Source organism: Elaeis guineensis, chromosome 5 (genome assembly GCF_000442705.2).
Source record: "Elaeis guineensis isolate ETL-2024a chromosome 5, EG11, whole genome shotgun sequence".
NCBI lineage: Eukaryota > Viridiplantae > Streptophyta > Magnoliopsida > Arecales > Arecaceae > Elaeis > Elaeis guineensis.
In genome coordinates this window covers 7,601,424-7,618,743 of record NC_025997.2, presented here as the reverse complement: position 1 = coordinate 7,618,743, position 17,320 = coordinate 7,601,424, and the positions used below count along the sequence as shown (strand labels likewise).

Below are 17,320 nucleotides of genomic sequence, written 5' to 3'. Positions count from 1 at the left end.
ACCAATTCTCATAGACTTTACTAATGTAGACTTTACTAAACCCAGATAATTAACTTCGCGGTGCTCCTCCCATGCACAGGCGTTCGGGAGCGAAGTGCGGCAATGTTCTCGTTTAAACTAGTCCGAGGAGCAACCTAAAGGGCAGGATAAAAGACAGATGAGAGGAATGCCATAACAAAGAACGCCCAGGGCAGTCTCGGTCTTTTGATGAAGAAATGAACAAATGAGAAAAATAGTGTGGGGTCCTGCAGTCGCCTCGCATAGTCTTGCAACCCAGGCTCTCAGCCGCCTTCAGTCAAGTCAAACCCACGAGCTTTGACCGCCCTCCACGGTCAAAACTTTCGCCGTCCCTCACCTTCTGAGAAGGTGCCTCGACTTGGCCCATCCCACACGTAGAGCGCCCACCCCCCCTTCTCTCTCTTCATCTCTCAAAGGCGCATGCATAGATTTTGATGAGACCTCTTCTTCTTTAGACCAACCCCTCCCCACCCTCTCCCAACTCCTTAAATTCCTCGTCTTCCCCTCTTCTTCTCTCTTTGTCTCATCTCCTGTCTTTCTCCTAATGGCTTCTTCCACCGGGAGTTTGGATACCTCAGCCAATTCCCACCCGGCCTCTTTCTCCTTCTCCTCCCCGTTTGCTACCTCCTTCTCAGAGCTCCTCGCTCGAGGCGGTGATGATAACGCTGATGACCGATCGAGGGTGCCGGCGAGCCGGGGGCTCTTGGACCGTGCAGGCTCCGGCGGGGGAGGCATACCCAAGTTCAAGTCTATACCTCCTCCCTCGCTGCCTATCTCCCCTCCTCCTATCTCTCCTTCTTCCTACTTTGCCATCCCGGCTGGTCTGAGCCCTGCTGAACTCCTGGACTCTCCAGTCCTCCTTTCCTCTTCTAACGTAAGCATACATATGAAGTAATTCATTTGAAATCAACTACTTTCGTTTTATCATACAGCGTTTTGTAAATATGAGAATAGAGGGTTCTATTTGTTATTTGATAGATGAGCTGTTGTTTATATTCTTCAGCTGTTATGTAATTATAATGATTAAGTTGGTGGTTTTAATACCATATGAATGATGTGAAAATATAGAGTTTCATATCGATGGAACATATGGTCCTGTTTTATTATTTTATTTTTGGATGATGATGATGATGATGAAGCAAAAGAGAATGTTTTTTCTCATCACTCAATATCTTTCTGGGTTCCTTTTGCCTTTATCTTTTCTTTTTTTAGCTGATGGATCTGTCTATCTCTAAGTGGATCTAGTATTATTTCTATGGACGTATATTTTCCAATTTCCTTCTATAATTGGATCGCAGTTCCTGCGGTGCTAACCAGTTCATTTGGTTGGGAACAGATCTTGCCGTCTCCAACCACTGGGACTTTTCCTTCACAGGCTTTCAATTGGAAGACCATCTCGGCTCATCCTCAACAGGGCATCAAAGACGAAAACAGGGCCTACTCTGATTTCTCTTTCCAACCCCACACAAAGCCCATGAACTCCCAATTCACATCCTTCCTGTCTTCTTCTGCTGCAGTTTCTACGGTAATTGTTCTGATCTCACCTTATCGATTATCAATTTCATCATGATTGGTTGCACAAAACGCATCAAAATTTTGACTTCTTGAGTGATTTCCATACATAATTCTAAATGTTTCAGTCACTAATTATGTCTTGGTTTTAATCCACACAGGATGAGGCCTTCAAAGGACATCAACAACTATGGAGTCACCATGAGACCAGCAACAATAATTCTGAACTATCTTCACAGAAGAACAACATCAAAGCTGAAAACATGGCACCGATCCGCACTAGTTCTTCAGAAATTCCAACTCTGCAGGCTAATTCCCAAGGCAACAACAACGGCGGGTACCAATCCGATTACAACAATTCAAATCAAGCCGCTCAGACCCTTCGAGAGCAAAGGAGGTCAGATGATGGCTACAACTGGAGAAAGTATGGGCAGAAACAGGTGAAAGGAAGCGAGAATCCGCGGAGCTACTACAAGTGCACCTACCCGAATTGCTCGACAAAGAAGAAGGTGGAGAGAAACTTAGAGGGTCAGATCACTGAGATTGTGTACAAGGGCAGCCACAACCACCCAAAGCCTCAGTCCACTAGAAGGAATTCAGCTTCTTCTCAGGCAATTCAGGGTTCTGTCCCCTCTGAATCATATGATCATTCGTTCGGGGGCCAAGCAGGCACCCCAATCGATTCGGTTGCGACGCCTGACAATTCCTCAGTATCCTTTGGTGATGATGACAACAATATGAGCTCGCAGAGGAGCAATTCTAGGGGAGATGACTTTGATGAAGACGAGCCTGATGCCAAGCGTTGGTAAGCTTCTCTCTATGAGAATTCCTCTTATGGTGAACTGACTCGAATTGTTGTAATTAATTTGTAACAGAAATTAATTAGGCCTCCTTATTGTTTTCAGGAAGAAAGAAGGTGAGAATGAGGGGATATCAGCTTCAGGAAATAAGACGGTGAGGGAACCAAGGGTGGTGGTTCAGACCACAAGCGATATCGATATCCTCGATGATGGATATCGGTGGAGAAAATATGGACAGAAGGTGGTGAAGGGGAATCCAAATCCAAGGTGAGGAAACGCTTCTTCTAGCTCTTAACGTGTGAAGCATATTGCACAAACTAGCCTTGTGGCTAATTTGCAAGAATCTAACCAAGCATCAACCTGTCTTTATATTCTTGTAGCATATTTATTAGATCAAGTTTTGGCCTGGTTTGCATTCTTATCATTTAAATGCCTGTTATGATCAACAGGAGCTACTACAAATGCACTACTGTGGGTTGCCCTGTGAGGAAGCATGTCGAGAGGGCATCGCATGATCTGAGGGCGGTGATCACGACGTATGAGGGCAAGCACAACCATGATGTTCCTGCAGCTCGGGGAAGCGGGGGGCACGCAGTTAGCAGGCCTTCAACAGACAACAACAACAACTACAACATCAGCATGGCAATAAGGCCTTCAGCCATACCCAACCATGCAAACCACATCACTGCTAACTCTCTCCTGGGGGGACGTCTTAATGCATCAGAAAGCCAGTCTCCATTGACGCTCGAGATGCTGCAGAGCGCGGGGAGCTACGGTTACTCTGGATATGAGAATTCGATAAATTCCTTCGTGAATCAGCAGCAACAGCAGAGACACATGGAGATTATGTTCCCTAAAACTAAAGAAGAACCAAGAGAGGACGTGTTTCTCGAGTCATTGCTATGTTGAAAATGGTTGGGGGGGACTCGGAAGGATCAGAGTAAGTTTTGGTGATCATAATTATGTTGTATATTTCACAGGGTTTTGGTGTAGATTCAAGGTGATATAGAGAAGACTTAGTGTGATTTGTTCATTTGTTTGAGGCCCTTCTGTTCTCCTGACCAGGCCTCTGATGCTCCTATATCACTATGTTGTAAAACACAAGGAGAACACAGGTTATTTCAATATGTTATGTGGGTCTATTCTATTTACATTGCCCCCTGAAGGAAATCTAAGGCGGTATTGAGTGCACAAGAACCCCACCATTTGAATAAAGATGGACCGAAGAAAGTATCTGCCCCATGTCTCGTGTAGAATGCAAGAATAAATCGTTGGAGTAAATTTGGATAATAGTCTCGTCTATTATTTTTGATCTGTGGGAGTTACTAAAAAGACAAAAAGAGTACTAAATCACTTCAAGCAAAACATATATATATATATATATATATATATATATATATATATATTCGAGGAGGTTGGGATTTGGCATTGGAATCACCATGTTGTTGGATAAATTTATTTGTTTTGCTGCAGCAAAAATTTACCAGCTAAGTGTTTCCGATAACAAGACCCACAAACAATGAAAGCAATAAAATGCCCCTGAAGACTAACTAGAGTGGAGTCTTGGTCCATCTGCACTGGTTTGAATTGGAGAATTTTGTCAGTCATGAACCCTGAAATGAATCCATTAAAAAAAAAAAAAAAAAACCTGAAATGAAACATCCCTAAATTTTTGGTGTAATCTGCTCACAATCTATTCACATAATTTTAAACCACGAAAGGCATGAATTTGCATTAGATCCTGTTCTGCTGTTCTGGGGGTTCAAAAGAGCAATCCGAGTAAAATAAGACCTCCAACTTAAAGCAGAAAACTTGACTGACTGAATTAGTTCTTCCATAGCTATCAAAAAGATGTCATATTATTATCACCTTGGAGTTTTTCCTGTTAGACCACACACGAAATTGCATGATGTGTCTCAGCTTATAAATTAATTCCTTTAATTACTATGGTTAGTAGGACATTTTAAATTGAAACCTGCAAACAACTGCCGTTTGAATACGAAACTTTGAAAAGTCAATGATGTTTGGCACGAGGATCCTCCAATTGCTTCAAGTCTTCTTTACCTGACAAGTCTAGTCTGTCAACTCGTCCTTTTTCTGACTCCATGAGAAGCTTCGGCAACTTGGCCACAACTTTCATGCTTTTAGACTTCTGCTCCCAACCATCCAGTTGATGAAATTACTCTCTGTTCATCAGCATTTAAAATTCTAGGTCACATAAAGACAATATAAGCCTAACATCTCTTGGAGGGATCTAAAAGAGCTCAAGAATACCTACATTTTCCCAAGAGGCATGCTTGGCTTTGGGTATTAAAATAGCTTCTGGATCCACTCTATATATCTTAATAGTCCTTGCAGCATGCTTCATTACATTTTGATGATATTTTTATCCCTCTAAGCATCTTAGGTTAGCAGAATATATGTAATTTATTAATGTTACAAGATGTGTATCTTGCCGGGCACGTCTTGTGGTATTGGCTGGCGGGGTTAGGTGGCCTGCATCGCCGACCGCCTTATCGACATTGTGTGAAAGTCATGGATGATCACTGCTGATCCCCCTCTAAATGTCGGCAAAGTTGGCCTAAAGTTTGTTCGCTTGCTTATTATTATTATACTAAAGCAATTAAAGTTGGTGATTTGGACTGATCCATGAAAGCCAGGGTGGTGTTGGGAGCATGGAAGTTTCATACTTGGGTCATTTTCCAGGGTCCCTCATTATAATTTTGTAGAAACGTTGAAAGCCTAGTTTCACCTAGAGATGTCTCAGGTCACGCACAAGACCATGTCCAAACTCTCCAGACTGCTGTTTGGTATTGAAGGTGTTTCCTGTGTGCGTGGTGGAGATGGGGGTCCAAAGGTGCAAATAGATAGGTGACAAGTTCACGCTTCTTATCACTGGGTTACTGTTCATAAATAACTCAAATCTAAACAAAACTGACACCAAATAAAGTTTTCAACTCAATCTAAATCTTGCTTAGATCAACCTAACAGACTCGACCTAACAAAACTTTTCCTTCTCAATAGTGGAGTGGAAGGTTCAACTTTTATTTTCTTTTTTTGATGGAGATGAAAGGTTCAACCTTACTCAACGGTGCCTACCTCGAGTATAGGGTACTGTAATAGGCATTGGGCCCCTCAAAATTTAAAAGTCACCCAAGTCATCTTTTTTTTATTTCACGATCGTCTCCAATTCTGCCGCAGTTGCTGCAAATATGAAAGCTAAAAAAGCAGCTAAACATGATTAATTAACGTGACCTAACTTGTCTCGTATGAATCCTCTCTGGTAAAAAGGAAACAACCACTCGAAGGCTTCCAAATTTCATTACTTCTTTTTGAAAGCAGCGTAATCTTGGCTTTTGGTATGTGAGAGAACCGCCCTTTGGACCATTAACGTATTGATGGAACTGAGCAAAAAGCTAGTAAATCCATGAAAATAAACGACAACGCTTGCAATCTAAACCATGCCCAAGCACGAAATAAGACATTGAGATGACCGTTAAAAAATCGTACCTTGTTTCCGTTTTTGGGTCCATGCTCCATAAATGTACCAAGTCTAGCACTTGAATCTCCTATCGGATTTGGATTCAAATTTTTCGTATATAGTGAATGTTAGGCCAGAATTCAGATTTATTGCCGTATTACTCATTTGCACTCAATGGTGCATGGTATTTAAGCACATAGCAAGCAAGTTTAGTGGTCCTAAACCAGAACATCGACTCCAGTCTTCTGGAAGTTAGACTGGACTAATTAGTTAAACAGAATTAGACCAGAACCGGTCATGTTCTTAGTTCCAACGAAATAACTACCAGCCAGCCATTGTCTTAAAACCGTCTAAACTATGCAATTCAATATCAAAACCTGATGTATCTGTCAAGTCAGTCAGATTGGACAAAACAACTAGGTCAAGATTCGTTACTTAACATTCAATGTAGTTTATTGAACAGAGACCTGGCTAGATCTTCAACTCACTTGTCCAAGATCTCGTGTAAAACAGTGCTCACAACCAAGTCAGATAATGTTATACCCTTATTCGAGCAGCTAAAATGTGGTTGTGTGGACCCATCGGTACGTTTTTGTATATGACCCATTGTCTACTCTATACTCACAATTCTAGTTTCAACATGTTGGCATCATCAAGTAAGCTCAAGAACCTCACATCGGTGACTTCATGTGACCTTAAGGAATGTTTTGATTTAATGGTTCTATAACCTAAGTCTACTTCTCTCATCTAACTTGATATGACAAAATGCTTGATTGTCTGATACTAGATGGGCCAGAAAGGAAGGACGCCTAGGCCGACTCTTTTATTATCATAAATTATATTTAACCCACGAAGGAGTCAATAGACCGTTCATGCCAAGGATCGAATCTGCTATGGGATTGAAATCTTAGGTCTAAGCTAAACAAAGTCCAAACAAGTGTGCTCAATCTGAACTGAACCGAACCCAACTACGCAAGTTTGTCTGGGGAATATTCTGAACCGGGCTGAATTCAAGCGCGTCTTGTGTCAGGCCTGGTTGTTTTATAGCCTTAAATTTCTGACGTTGGCCCAAATTGTTTGAGTTTTCTAGTTTTGTAGGCTGACTAGTTCTTTATGCACCACGTGCGGTACAATAATAGCATACTGTCCAATAATATTGAAACACACAGTACATTTAGATGAGATAGATATTTAATGCCGTTTAATTTTTTTTCTCTAATTTTAATGACGAAAATTCATTTCTTTGATATAACAAAGAAAAAATAATATTATTACTTCTTGATGTCTTGTATGACTTTCCATGAATATATATGACGTTTTGAATTATATATATGATTTCTATATCTTTATGATATCTTAAACAATATATATGGCTTTCTAATTCCTTATATAATTTTCTGTGAGTATATATGATATCTCGAACAATATATATGACTTCATGGAATATATATGACATCTTGAATAATATATATAGCTTTCTAACACCTTATATGATTTTCTGTGAGTATATATAATATCTCAAATAATATATATGACTTCTTGTGAATATATATGATATCCTGAAAATATGTATGGCTTCCCAACACTTTATATGACTTTCTATGAGTATATATGACATTCCGAACAATATATATAATTTTTGTGAATATATATGATATCCTAAACAACATATATAGCTTCCTAAATCTTATATGACTATCTGTCAACATATATAATATCCTGAAAATATATATGACTTTCTGTGTATATATATGATATTCTAAATAATATATATGACTTTCTGATGTCATATAAGATATTAAGAAGTCATATATATTATTCAGAACGTCATATATATTTACAGAAAGTCATATATATTATTCAGAATATCATATATATTTATAAAAATCATATAAGATATTAAAAAATAATATATATTATTTAGGATGTCATATATATTCAAAAGAAGTTATATATATTGTTCGGGATGTCATATATATTGACTTGGTACCGTTGTGCTCGGGCTTCTTTAGAGGAAGGACTTCACTCTCTTCACTTTAGCACGAAGATATCAAATGGGATACATCAAACTCGCATGTCCAGTGACTCATATGTGGTATTTGAAAGTCTTCCTAGTTATATCGCAAATCTTTTAGATAAACCCCTTAAAGAATTAGAAGGCCTGAGATAGAAAACCATACAAGACATCAGGAAGTTATATATATTATTCAGAATTCATAAATATACAAAAACTCATATACATGATTCAGGATGTCATATTTATTCATGAAAAATTATATAAGGCATTATGAAATAATAATATTATTCCTCTTTTGTTATATAGATGAAAGGATATTTTTATGACTAAAAATTGGAAAAAAAAAGCTTGACAATATTAAATATATGTTTCATCATTAAGTACACTATGTATTTTAAAATAATTGAGTTGTGCATTCTATGTTAAATTTATTGGTGTTAATAAAGACTTTCTCTTTGTAGGCTAGCCTAAATTGCTCGCCCTTGCCTTGCCTTTTCCGGCTTAGATCTTTGAGCCACCGGGGCGGACTGGTCAACTGGCTGCCCGAACTCGGGTGGCTGAAGGTCTTAGTAGGCCTCTCGGGCCCTGTGTCTTAAACGTCGTGGTCTCGGAGACCAAGATCGAGCCCAAATTATGTAAGATACAAGCCCGATTATTGGGTTAGCCCATTCTCAAATTTCACAAATCACAAGCTTCGATCCAACGGTGGATGCTTGTTTTGAGGGGGTTAAAGTGAATAAGTCCAATTCATCAATCATGGCCATCCACGTATCATACCCGGGTCACAAAGTAGATCATTCTCGTGCATCGTTGCATGGCATTTTGAGTGTTGAACTCGATAGCACAATGTGATTTATGAGCGATGGTCTCACTTCACATTGTGTCTGTTGCATCTTTAATAGAAACCTGGTGATGATTGGAATTGGACGGTGGTGATTGAGCAAGAATGGACACAACAAAGTATTAAACTGTGGACCACGAAACCGTAGGCGATGATCCCGAATTCGAGTGTACTCGCGGGAAGCGCGATTTATTCTTACCCGGGACACGTCACTGCCTCCAATGCCCGGTGGTTAAAACGAATAGTTCTACTCCTTTGCTTCAGAGCTGCCTGGAACGGATATCAGGTTGTCCGTGGCGTTAGTTTTGAGTTGAATATGGAGTTTGATGAAGCGATTTCTAGCAATTCTTTAGATTTGCTAAATTAAAGAATTTTAAATTATATTTGAATAACGAAGCATAATTAAATCAATATTTTATTGGACTAAATGTTTTAAAGCATATTGCCTTGTGATTCATTTAGGAGCCATGCATGTTTTATCTAAGAAAGGCTTGACCATCATTAAAATTGAGTTTTTTTAATATGCTGTATTGTTTTTTTTTCTTTGACAATTTAATTTTTACTCTTTTCCATATTGGTTTTTACGGTCAATAACTTATTTTCTCTTTTCGTATTGTTAATCATTCAGGTGTGATGCATAAAACAAGGTTTGGCACTCAGTTCAGCCCCAGGTGGATGCTCGGGTATACCAAGCAGTTTACTTTTCTTTAGTAACATGTCAAGCATACATAGATTACGTCACATATACTTAGTTTTCTTTTTCTCAAAAAAAAAAAAAAAAAACGTTTTAAAGCGAGGTCCTGAGCTGACTAATTATTTCTGTTTTCGTTAAATTCAATACAGTATAATCGGACATTAGTACCTCATAAAACAATTCGTTAGCCAAGTTGGTGATTCAGGTCCAAATCTCATCCAAATTTATAAATTTTCAATCCAAGTTTGTCTATATTGCTCGGCAGGTGGATCCACAGGCCCACCCCTACGAATAAGGCAAGCCCAGACTCTCACCCCACTGCGAACCGGACCTACAATTTTGTTTCAACCAGGATCCTTTGCCATAGGCATATCCCACACATCTCTGGATGGCCACCGTTAGAAGATGGATGGCCATTGAATAATGCTCACCATATATGACATGACATACACTCATAGACTGCCATGTTGGATGGCTGTCCATCTCTACAGCACGTGTACACCACAGGGGATCCATACTCATTTGGATAAACCATCTAGGCTATTTATCTGCATTACCAACCCGAACAGAGATGGAACCTCCTCCCATCAAGATGTCACAGTTCTTTTAAGCAAAGCTCCACTAAATCCTTTACTACCATCAACTCATTCTTTTGCACGCTGAATGAAGCATGTCATTGCAGTGTTATCATTCCATCTCCGGGAAAGAGTAATGTAACCAGAACAAAACACCTCTCTTTAAATTTCGGCTTCAGAAGAAAAGGACGATGTTGAAAATTAAAAGAAACAAATAGAAGTATTATTATTATTTCTGAAAGATCTTATTATCATACAAACACATTTTAAGTACAAACTCTGAATGGTACAAGGAATGGAACAATATGCACCGTGCTATGAGAGACTGGATGTACAGACACAAGGCATCGGAAAAAATAAATAAATAAATAACAAACAAGAGGGTGCATCTATATATATGTTTGTTTAGAAAGTTTGTAACCTGATATAAGAGCAGATAAAGCAAGCGCTATAAATGCAAAGAAGGACATGCTGATGGAAGCTGAAGATGCATCGGTGAACATATTATCTGCTCCTTCTCGCATACGATTAGTAAGTGGGATGGCTGCAGATAGTGATGAGATCAACAGATATGCAATGACCTGCAAGACAAAAAATTATAAAATTTCAGATCAATCCATCAAATGAAAATGGAACAAATCATATAATTCTAACATATCCTGTTATGCTTGATGATTTCATAGTGATCTCTCTTTATGAACCATCATTAATTATTCTGCAAAGTGTCACATGTATAAGAGCAACAAATCCCCCTTAGTAAGTCCTAGCAAGAATTGGTTTTATTTGTAATAAAAGAGCATGTACAACATATGAATGAATGAACTCCTCTTTCTTCAACCCATTAACTTTTTTGTCTGAAATTTTCAGAGTGCTTGCAGAAACTACTAATGGACAAACGAAAATCTTTTTCAATTTGAAGTAATTTATGTGCAGGTTGAATTTTTTATAATATAGCAAATACATCCATTTCCTATAATGTGCATGTAAAAATGTATCACAGCATATCAGAGAGAAAAATTAACCAATCAATTATTAACAGACCGTATCAATTTTTCCAGCTTAACAGGGATTTTGTGAGAAATATAGCATGGATTAAGAACATTCACCAACTACTGCATAAGCGAAAATTTAGCTTCATGTCATGCTTTTAAGATAACCTTTTCAGATACACAAGGAACTTCTGAAACCATAACGTCTAGTTTCCAAATTAATTGTAAAAACTGTTTTCCTTATGAGAAATATTGTCATATAAAGAATAGAGAGCTTTCAAACAGAAATCTTGAGGTCCACTTCTGGTAGTGACTTAGTCTTGATTGTTGCTTGACTAAAACTTCTTCATTACCCTCTCTTTTCAACAATAAGCTAGAATTCAGGTCCACTATAAAGTCTGCAACAAGATGGTAAACGCGCCAATAGACCAAGGTCCACACAGTCCAAGAAATTCGTGCCAAACAATTAATCTTATAATAATTTGGTGTTACAATAGTCCTCTATTTCTAACAAAGATCGTCGACTCGGAATCGGATCCCGTACCAGCTGGTCGGTGGTACAGATTGATATTATCCCGTATCGGATCATACTAGATCCAAACCGATACGGAAGCAAGGAACGAACCAGGGAGGAAAAGAGAAAGAAAGAGAGAGAGGAGGAAGAGAGAGAGGGGGAAAAAGAAAGAAAGATCGGTCGAGACACTGGTGGTGGCCATTGGAGGGCCACAAAAGCCTTCGGAGGGCCACTGAGGCCTCCCAAATTGTATGGTCCTCCATGAGAGAACATGAGAGCAAAGAGAGATATAGAGAAGGGAGAAGGGAGAGAAGAGTGAGGAGAAGGGGGCTGGAAGATCACCGAGTGGCTGCCATGGCTGCCGGACAGCGAAAATCCACCTATGCCATCCGTTGCTTCGAAACAGGGGCGACCCACTCCTGTTTAGGTAGAGTCTCATGCCCATTCTGATTTCAAGGGAGAATAGAATGCCTCCCTATTCTCCGTTGGCATTTACATTTCATTTTGATTCCGATTACGATCACAAACCAAATATGTTAAGAGATATGGCCATTTTGATTCTTTTTCTATTGCAATTTTGATTCAAGTCATGAACCAAATACACCATGAGGACACATTGTAGAGCCTAAGAATGATATGGTGTTATCAAACACAAGCGAATACTATCCAAATATAAGAAGAAAATAACTTGCTAATGTTATAATAACAATGAGACCTTGAAGATTAGAGAAAACAGGAATAAAATCAAGCACTTACTTTATTTCTTTTTTGTAAACTAGTTCTAAACTGTGAAGATGATTGTCACAAATTACAGCTACTGACGAGGATGCTTCATCTACAGTTTTTGTGCATAACCTCTATGTAAACATGTTATGTATCACACAACATTAACAAAAAAATAATAATAATAAAGAAACTGAAAATGAAAAGGCTTTGTGCAAACCAAGAGGAAAATTTGTTTTCCATTTTCTAAAGAAAGTAACGCTGGTGGTCCTAGGACCCCCTGTCGGAGCATATCATGCTTCTTTTCCGAAAGAAAACCTTTTCGACCTTGAGGGTAAGTTTATGCCGTTGGGTACGCGGAAAGCGTCTCTCACATAATAAACCTTGCGCCTGCTTACGTGGGTCCCGATGGGACCCACACAAACCACCGCCTGGGTTGGAATTACGTGCGCCAGCAAATTTCCCCTTGCAAAGGCTCGAAGATGCAGGCATTCCACCACCACAGTATCCCTAAATCCCACCTAATTATCCGCCATGGAAATCGATACGATTTCCTCCAAAATTCTCCTCGGTCGACAACCATATGAATCGAATCGATCGTTATGCTTTGATCCATGGACATTGGCGCTAATTCTAAACAAATAAAAATTATGTACAATGAATTTTTTTTTTAAAAAAAAAAAACCCTTGGAAACTAAAGAGGAATTACCCACCTGATCTCCGGCGAAGTCCAGAATCCCCGAAAACCGCCCCGGCACCGGATCTCTCCTCGTCCTGAACCGCTGCACCTGCCTCACCACCTGGGCCGTCGAGTATAGAAACGCCAGGATGGCGATCGCCAGCAGATACCTATTTAATTAACCAATACATTTAAATCATCAGAATTTGTTCGATAATTTTTTTTTTTTTTAGATGCAATTCTTTGTTGGTTTTACCTGTATTCCTCGTAGCGATCGAAGTCCTTCCAATCGCCGTGCTTGTTGGAGGCCATGACAAGGAAGGAGACGAGGGAGAAGAGGCAGCCCAGCGCGCGGAGCAGCAGCGTGCTCTTCTCCAGGAGGTCCTCCCGCTTCCACCGCTGCACCACCGACGTCACCACCGCGCCCCCGTCGTCGCCTCTGGTGCCACCGCCGTTCGAGTGGACGCTCGCTGCCGCGCCGTTCTCGATGTCCGGTGCCACGGCATCCCCCGGCGGGGCGCTCGGCTTCGATTCGTTGGCGTCGGCGACGGTGGCGGCCATCGTTTCGAGTCTAATTCGATGGCTCCGAGAAGACAGAGAGAGAGAGAGAGAGAGATGAGGTGGTTGGAGGTTGTCGTTGGTTTCTTTTCCTTTAACACTAAAAGGGAAAGGAGAATGGAAGGTTGGAGATATCTCCTTGAACAAGGAGGGTGTCGGGGAATAGGACAAGGAACCGAGTCCTTGTAATTTTTATTTTCAAAATGGGCAAAAAAGGACTACTATTGCGCAGGGAGCCGGTGAGGGGCAAATGACAACCTGGCCGGCTGAAGTTTCCGAATAAATATATCGCACAGGATGACTGGCAAGTGGTGACATGGACCATTCGCCGGTCATGGAACATGGCCTCCGTATTGCACGCACCAGTGCAATTGGACCCCGCAAATCCCACGGTGGATAACACGCCACACGCTACCCTTGTATTTCACCGATTCCCGATTGTGCGCTCTCCATCGTGCATATGCTCCGGCATTTACCTGGTTCACTGGCGCTCGGTGCATGCAATAATTTCTCACAATTCAGAGGCAAGCGTGCAGTTGGACAACGGAATGAGTTGTCGCCCCTGGTTTTAGAACTAAGAGCGGCAAACGAATTGGATGTGTAAATAAATCAGATCATAAATAAATTAAATTAAAAAAATATTTAATTTAAATTTAATTTATTTATTAAATAAGTAATCTGATACGATCATTTAATCTGTTTATTAAATAGATTAAATTAGATTAAACAGATTAAACGATCAAGTTAAATAGATCAAAAAAATTTAAACAATTAAACAGATCTTAAATAAATTAAACAGATTAAATATATCAGATTAAATAGGTCAGAAATAGATTAAATAAGTTAAATAGATTATCTGATTCAATCCAATCTAAATATTAAACAATTAAATGAGTTAAATGGATCAAATATCTAAAATCTATATCCGATCCACTTATTAAATAGATTAAACGGGTTGATCTGTTTATGATCCAAACCCGTTTAGTCTAAATCCAAACCTATTTATGATGGATCAAATACGAATCAGATTGGCGGATCGGATCATATTTTGCCAGTCCTAGTTAGAACAGTTGTATCGTATATCTTGAGCCACTACTAACCAATGGCGGATGCAACAAAAAAAAAAAAAATCAATTAATCCCACAAAAAAATTAATATATATATTTATATACTAAATTACTAGTAGAAAATCATGAAAAAAATCAAAATTGACTTTACAATATAAAAAAAATTCAAATTACTTCACTAATTTTATTAATTAACTTCATATCTCATGTAAAATTTTGAAGAACTAAAAAATAAAAAAAACTACATCAAAAGAATAATTATGATCTATATTTCTCTCTTTAATGATTTACATATCCTCTCTTTTTTTTCTCTTTCTCTCACAGTACTTTGACGTCTCTCCTTCCTTTTTCTTTTTTTTTTAATTAGTTATTTCTTTATTTATCTTTTAATATCTCATCCATCAATCTCTTATATTTAAATCTCACATCAATTTATTTTTTATTATAAAAAATATTTAAAATATTATATATTATCATTTTTTATATTTTATTATTATTATTTTTTTATTTTTTTCTTCATGACTCCTCTATTTTTTTATTATATTGACCACATAAAATAAAATTTTTGAATCCGCTACTGCAATAACAAACCAGTATACTATCCGAGTATAATTTTAAAAAATAATAAAAAAAATTATCAACTAATCAATCGAATGAGGATAAATTTTTTTAATTTAAAATTTTCAATCAAACTTAAATAATAAGTAATATATTGATTTATTATTAAATGATCCAAATTATATATGGTGTAGAATCATTTTAATCAATAATTTTTTTTATTCTAATCTTGGAAACTTTATATACAAGAGGATAATGTGATGAGTAATTATTAGACTGGTCCATAGGATCTGGTCCATGTAGAATGATACAAAAACATTTACATGGATGATGAGTCCTCCTTACAGAATATAGAAGCAAAATCTCAGCGCCTTGTATGCAACCACGGATCTAAGGGACTATAAATTTGGTTGAATGTTATAATAAGACGGCACGAGGTCTTATTTAATTCAACAACTAGAATTAGGTTTAGTCTTCGCGGCATTTAATATTTTAAGAGGTCCATCATGTAAATTGGTACCAAAAAAATCGTATGGGTTCAGGACTACAGTGTTCGAGCCGCAAAGCACTTGCTTCTTCCTATCCTAACTTCATCGATTTCAATGTAATTTTACCATGCTTTCTTGAGATACAAGTGAATGAGAAGGCAAACGTGGGGAATAAAATTGAAAATTAACTTAGATGAAATAGACCATGGATATATATATATATATATATATATATATATATATATATATATATATATATATAAAATAACTCATGAGAAGTAAAGCATCTTAATATCAGCTGGACAAGGCTGCTGGTTAAGCATAGCCAACAAAATTATTTCTTTTGCAATATACTTTCAATCCCCGAGAGAAAGGACGCACTCATAATAACATGATCTTGCCCCGGGAATGGGAAATCAAATAAAAATTTGATGATCGTTCGATTTAAAATGATATATTGGTCTACTAGAAGGGTTCATATAAGGTTGTCATGGCGAGCCACCAATCACCTTTGTTATAATTGGGTCTCACACACAATCTATAATTGATGATAACTTTGGGCTTCTTGTAAGCCTTATGCCTACTTGGTCAAGTTTTTCTCGATAATTATATTTAATTGTAGGTTATGATGTAATTGTAAGAAATTTGGGCTTCAAAATAATATATCCTGGATTTTTGGCTGTAATGCTCTTTACGCTACCTTCGCCGATCAATAATGTTAATTGTTAAATGAATAACTAGATCAAGCCAACAATTGAGATAGCTTGAATGATTAAATAACATTGCTCTGTGGACAAACTATGCATGGAAGGGTGCAACCATTCAACTCATATCACTATAAAAAAACAAAGTTTTAGTGATGAATTTTTCCGTCAGAAGTTTAAAAATCCGTTACAAATAGTTTTTATAACAGATTTTGTAACAAAAAAATCCGCCACTGAAATCCTACTCACAAAAAAATTTTGTAGTGGAAATTTCTATCACAGATAGTAAACGATATTCAAAATAAAATCTACTATAAATTATGATAAATTATGATGAAAATTTATTATGGATTTGTAACTGATTTATGATGAAAATTTAAATTAAATCAGCAATGAAAATTTGCGATGGATTGTCCATCACAATGTTCCATCGTTGATCCATCACAAATTCATTATAATATTTAAAATAAATTCATCACAAAATTCTATAACTAATGCATCACAAATCTATCACAATATTTAGAATAAATCTATCACATATTCATCACAAAATTTCATCATAAATCTATCACAATTCACCATTTAATTTATTTTTTTCTGAAAATAACCCTAAAATATCTAATAAACCACTCAAATATTCATATACAACTAATTCATTCAATAATTATTAATTCATAATAAATATAAAATAATTCATAACAAATATAATATAAATATTAATTCATAATAACTTCAATCTTTTATAATATCATATTTTTTTCAAAAACTACAAACATCAAGATAAAAATTGAAGTAGCTCATGGAAGCAAAAAATTACATTAAGTTTTCTTAAAATATCTCATAATAAAACAATTTAGAATCCAAAATAAGTTATCACACATATGAATGGTCATGATCAGATCGAGAGGCACGTGATTGATTGAGTTTTGACATCATAGCATACATTATTTTTTCATCTCTTCCTGCATTGTTTCTCTCATGGAAACCATCTCTTGCTATAGCTCCTGACATATCTCCTTTCACCATTGGTCGCATGGTTGTACAATTAAGTATTAAAGTTGCTCCTAAATAAAGTATTGCATTGAAGAATCAGGAGATATTC

General features: G+C 37.5%; 2 protein-coding genes across 2 annotated transcripts; one reads left to right on the top strand and one right to left on the bottom strand.

Moving 5' to 3' along the window:
* The first annotated feature begins 452 nt into the window (after positions 1 to 452).
* On the top strand, positions 453 to 3,481 carry LOC105044758 (WRKY transcription factor WRKY24). Its single transcript, XM_010922754.4, has 5 exons — positions 453 to 892; positions 1,355 to 1,543; positions 1,692 to 2,335; positions 2,436 to 2,597; positions 2,780 to 3,481. Exons 1-5 carry the CDS (start codon positions 563 to 565, stop codon positions 3,237 to 3,239), a joined length of 1,785 nt encoding a protein of 594 aa, XP_010921056.1. The 5' UTR covers positions 453 to 562; the 3' UTR covers positions 3,240 to 3,481.
* A 6,658-nt stretch (positions 3,482 to 10,139) lies between these two features.
* Positions 10,140 to 13,576, bottom strand: LOC105044757 (CASP-like protein 4B1). Its single transcript, XM_010922753.3, has 3 exons — positions 13,100 to 13,576; positions 12,878 to 13,013; positions 10,140 to 10,519 (listed from the first exon to the last, which is right to left on the bottom strand). Exons 1-3 carry the CDS (start codon positions 13,402 to 13,404, stop codon positions 10,328 to 10,330), a joined length of 633 nt encoding a protein of 210 aa, XP_010921055.1. The 5' UTR covers positions 13,405 to 13,576; the 3' UTR covers positions 10,140 to 10,327.
* Positions 13,577 to 17,320: the final 3,744 nt, after the last annotated feature.

Coding starts and splice junctions, on each gene's coding strand:
- LOC105044758 (XM_010922754.4), top strand. CDS start 563: ATGGCTTCTTCCACCGGGAGTTTGGATACCTCAGCCAATTCCCACCCG. Junction 1,544..1,691: donor CTTCTGCTGCAGTTTCTACG/GTAATTGTTCTG, acceptor TAATCCACACAG/GATGAGGCCTTCAAAGGACA. Junction 2,598..2,779: donor AAGGGGAATCCAAATCCAAG/GTGAGGAAACGC, acceptor TATGATCAACAG/GAGCTACTACAAATGCACTA.
- LOC105044757 (XM_010922753.3), bottom strand. CDS start 13,404: ATGGCCGCCACCGTCGCCGACGCCAACGAATCGAAGCCGAGCGCCCCG. Junction 13,014..13,099: donor GATCGCTACGAGGAATACAG/GTAAAACCAACA, acceptor TTAATTAAATAG/GTATCTGCTGGCGATCGCCA. Junction 10,520..12,877: donor TGGACTTCGCCGGAGATCAG/GTGGGTAATTCC, acceptor TTTGTCTTGCAG/GTCATTGCATATCTGTTGAT.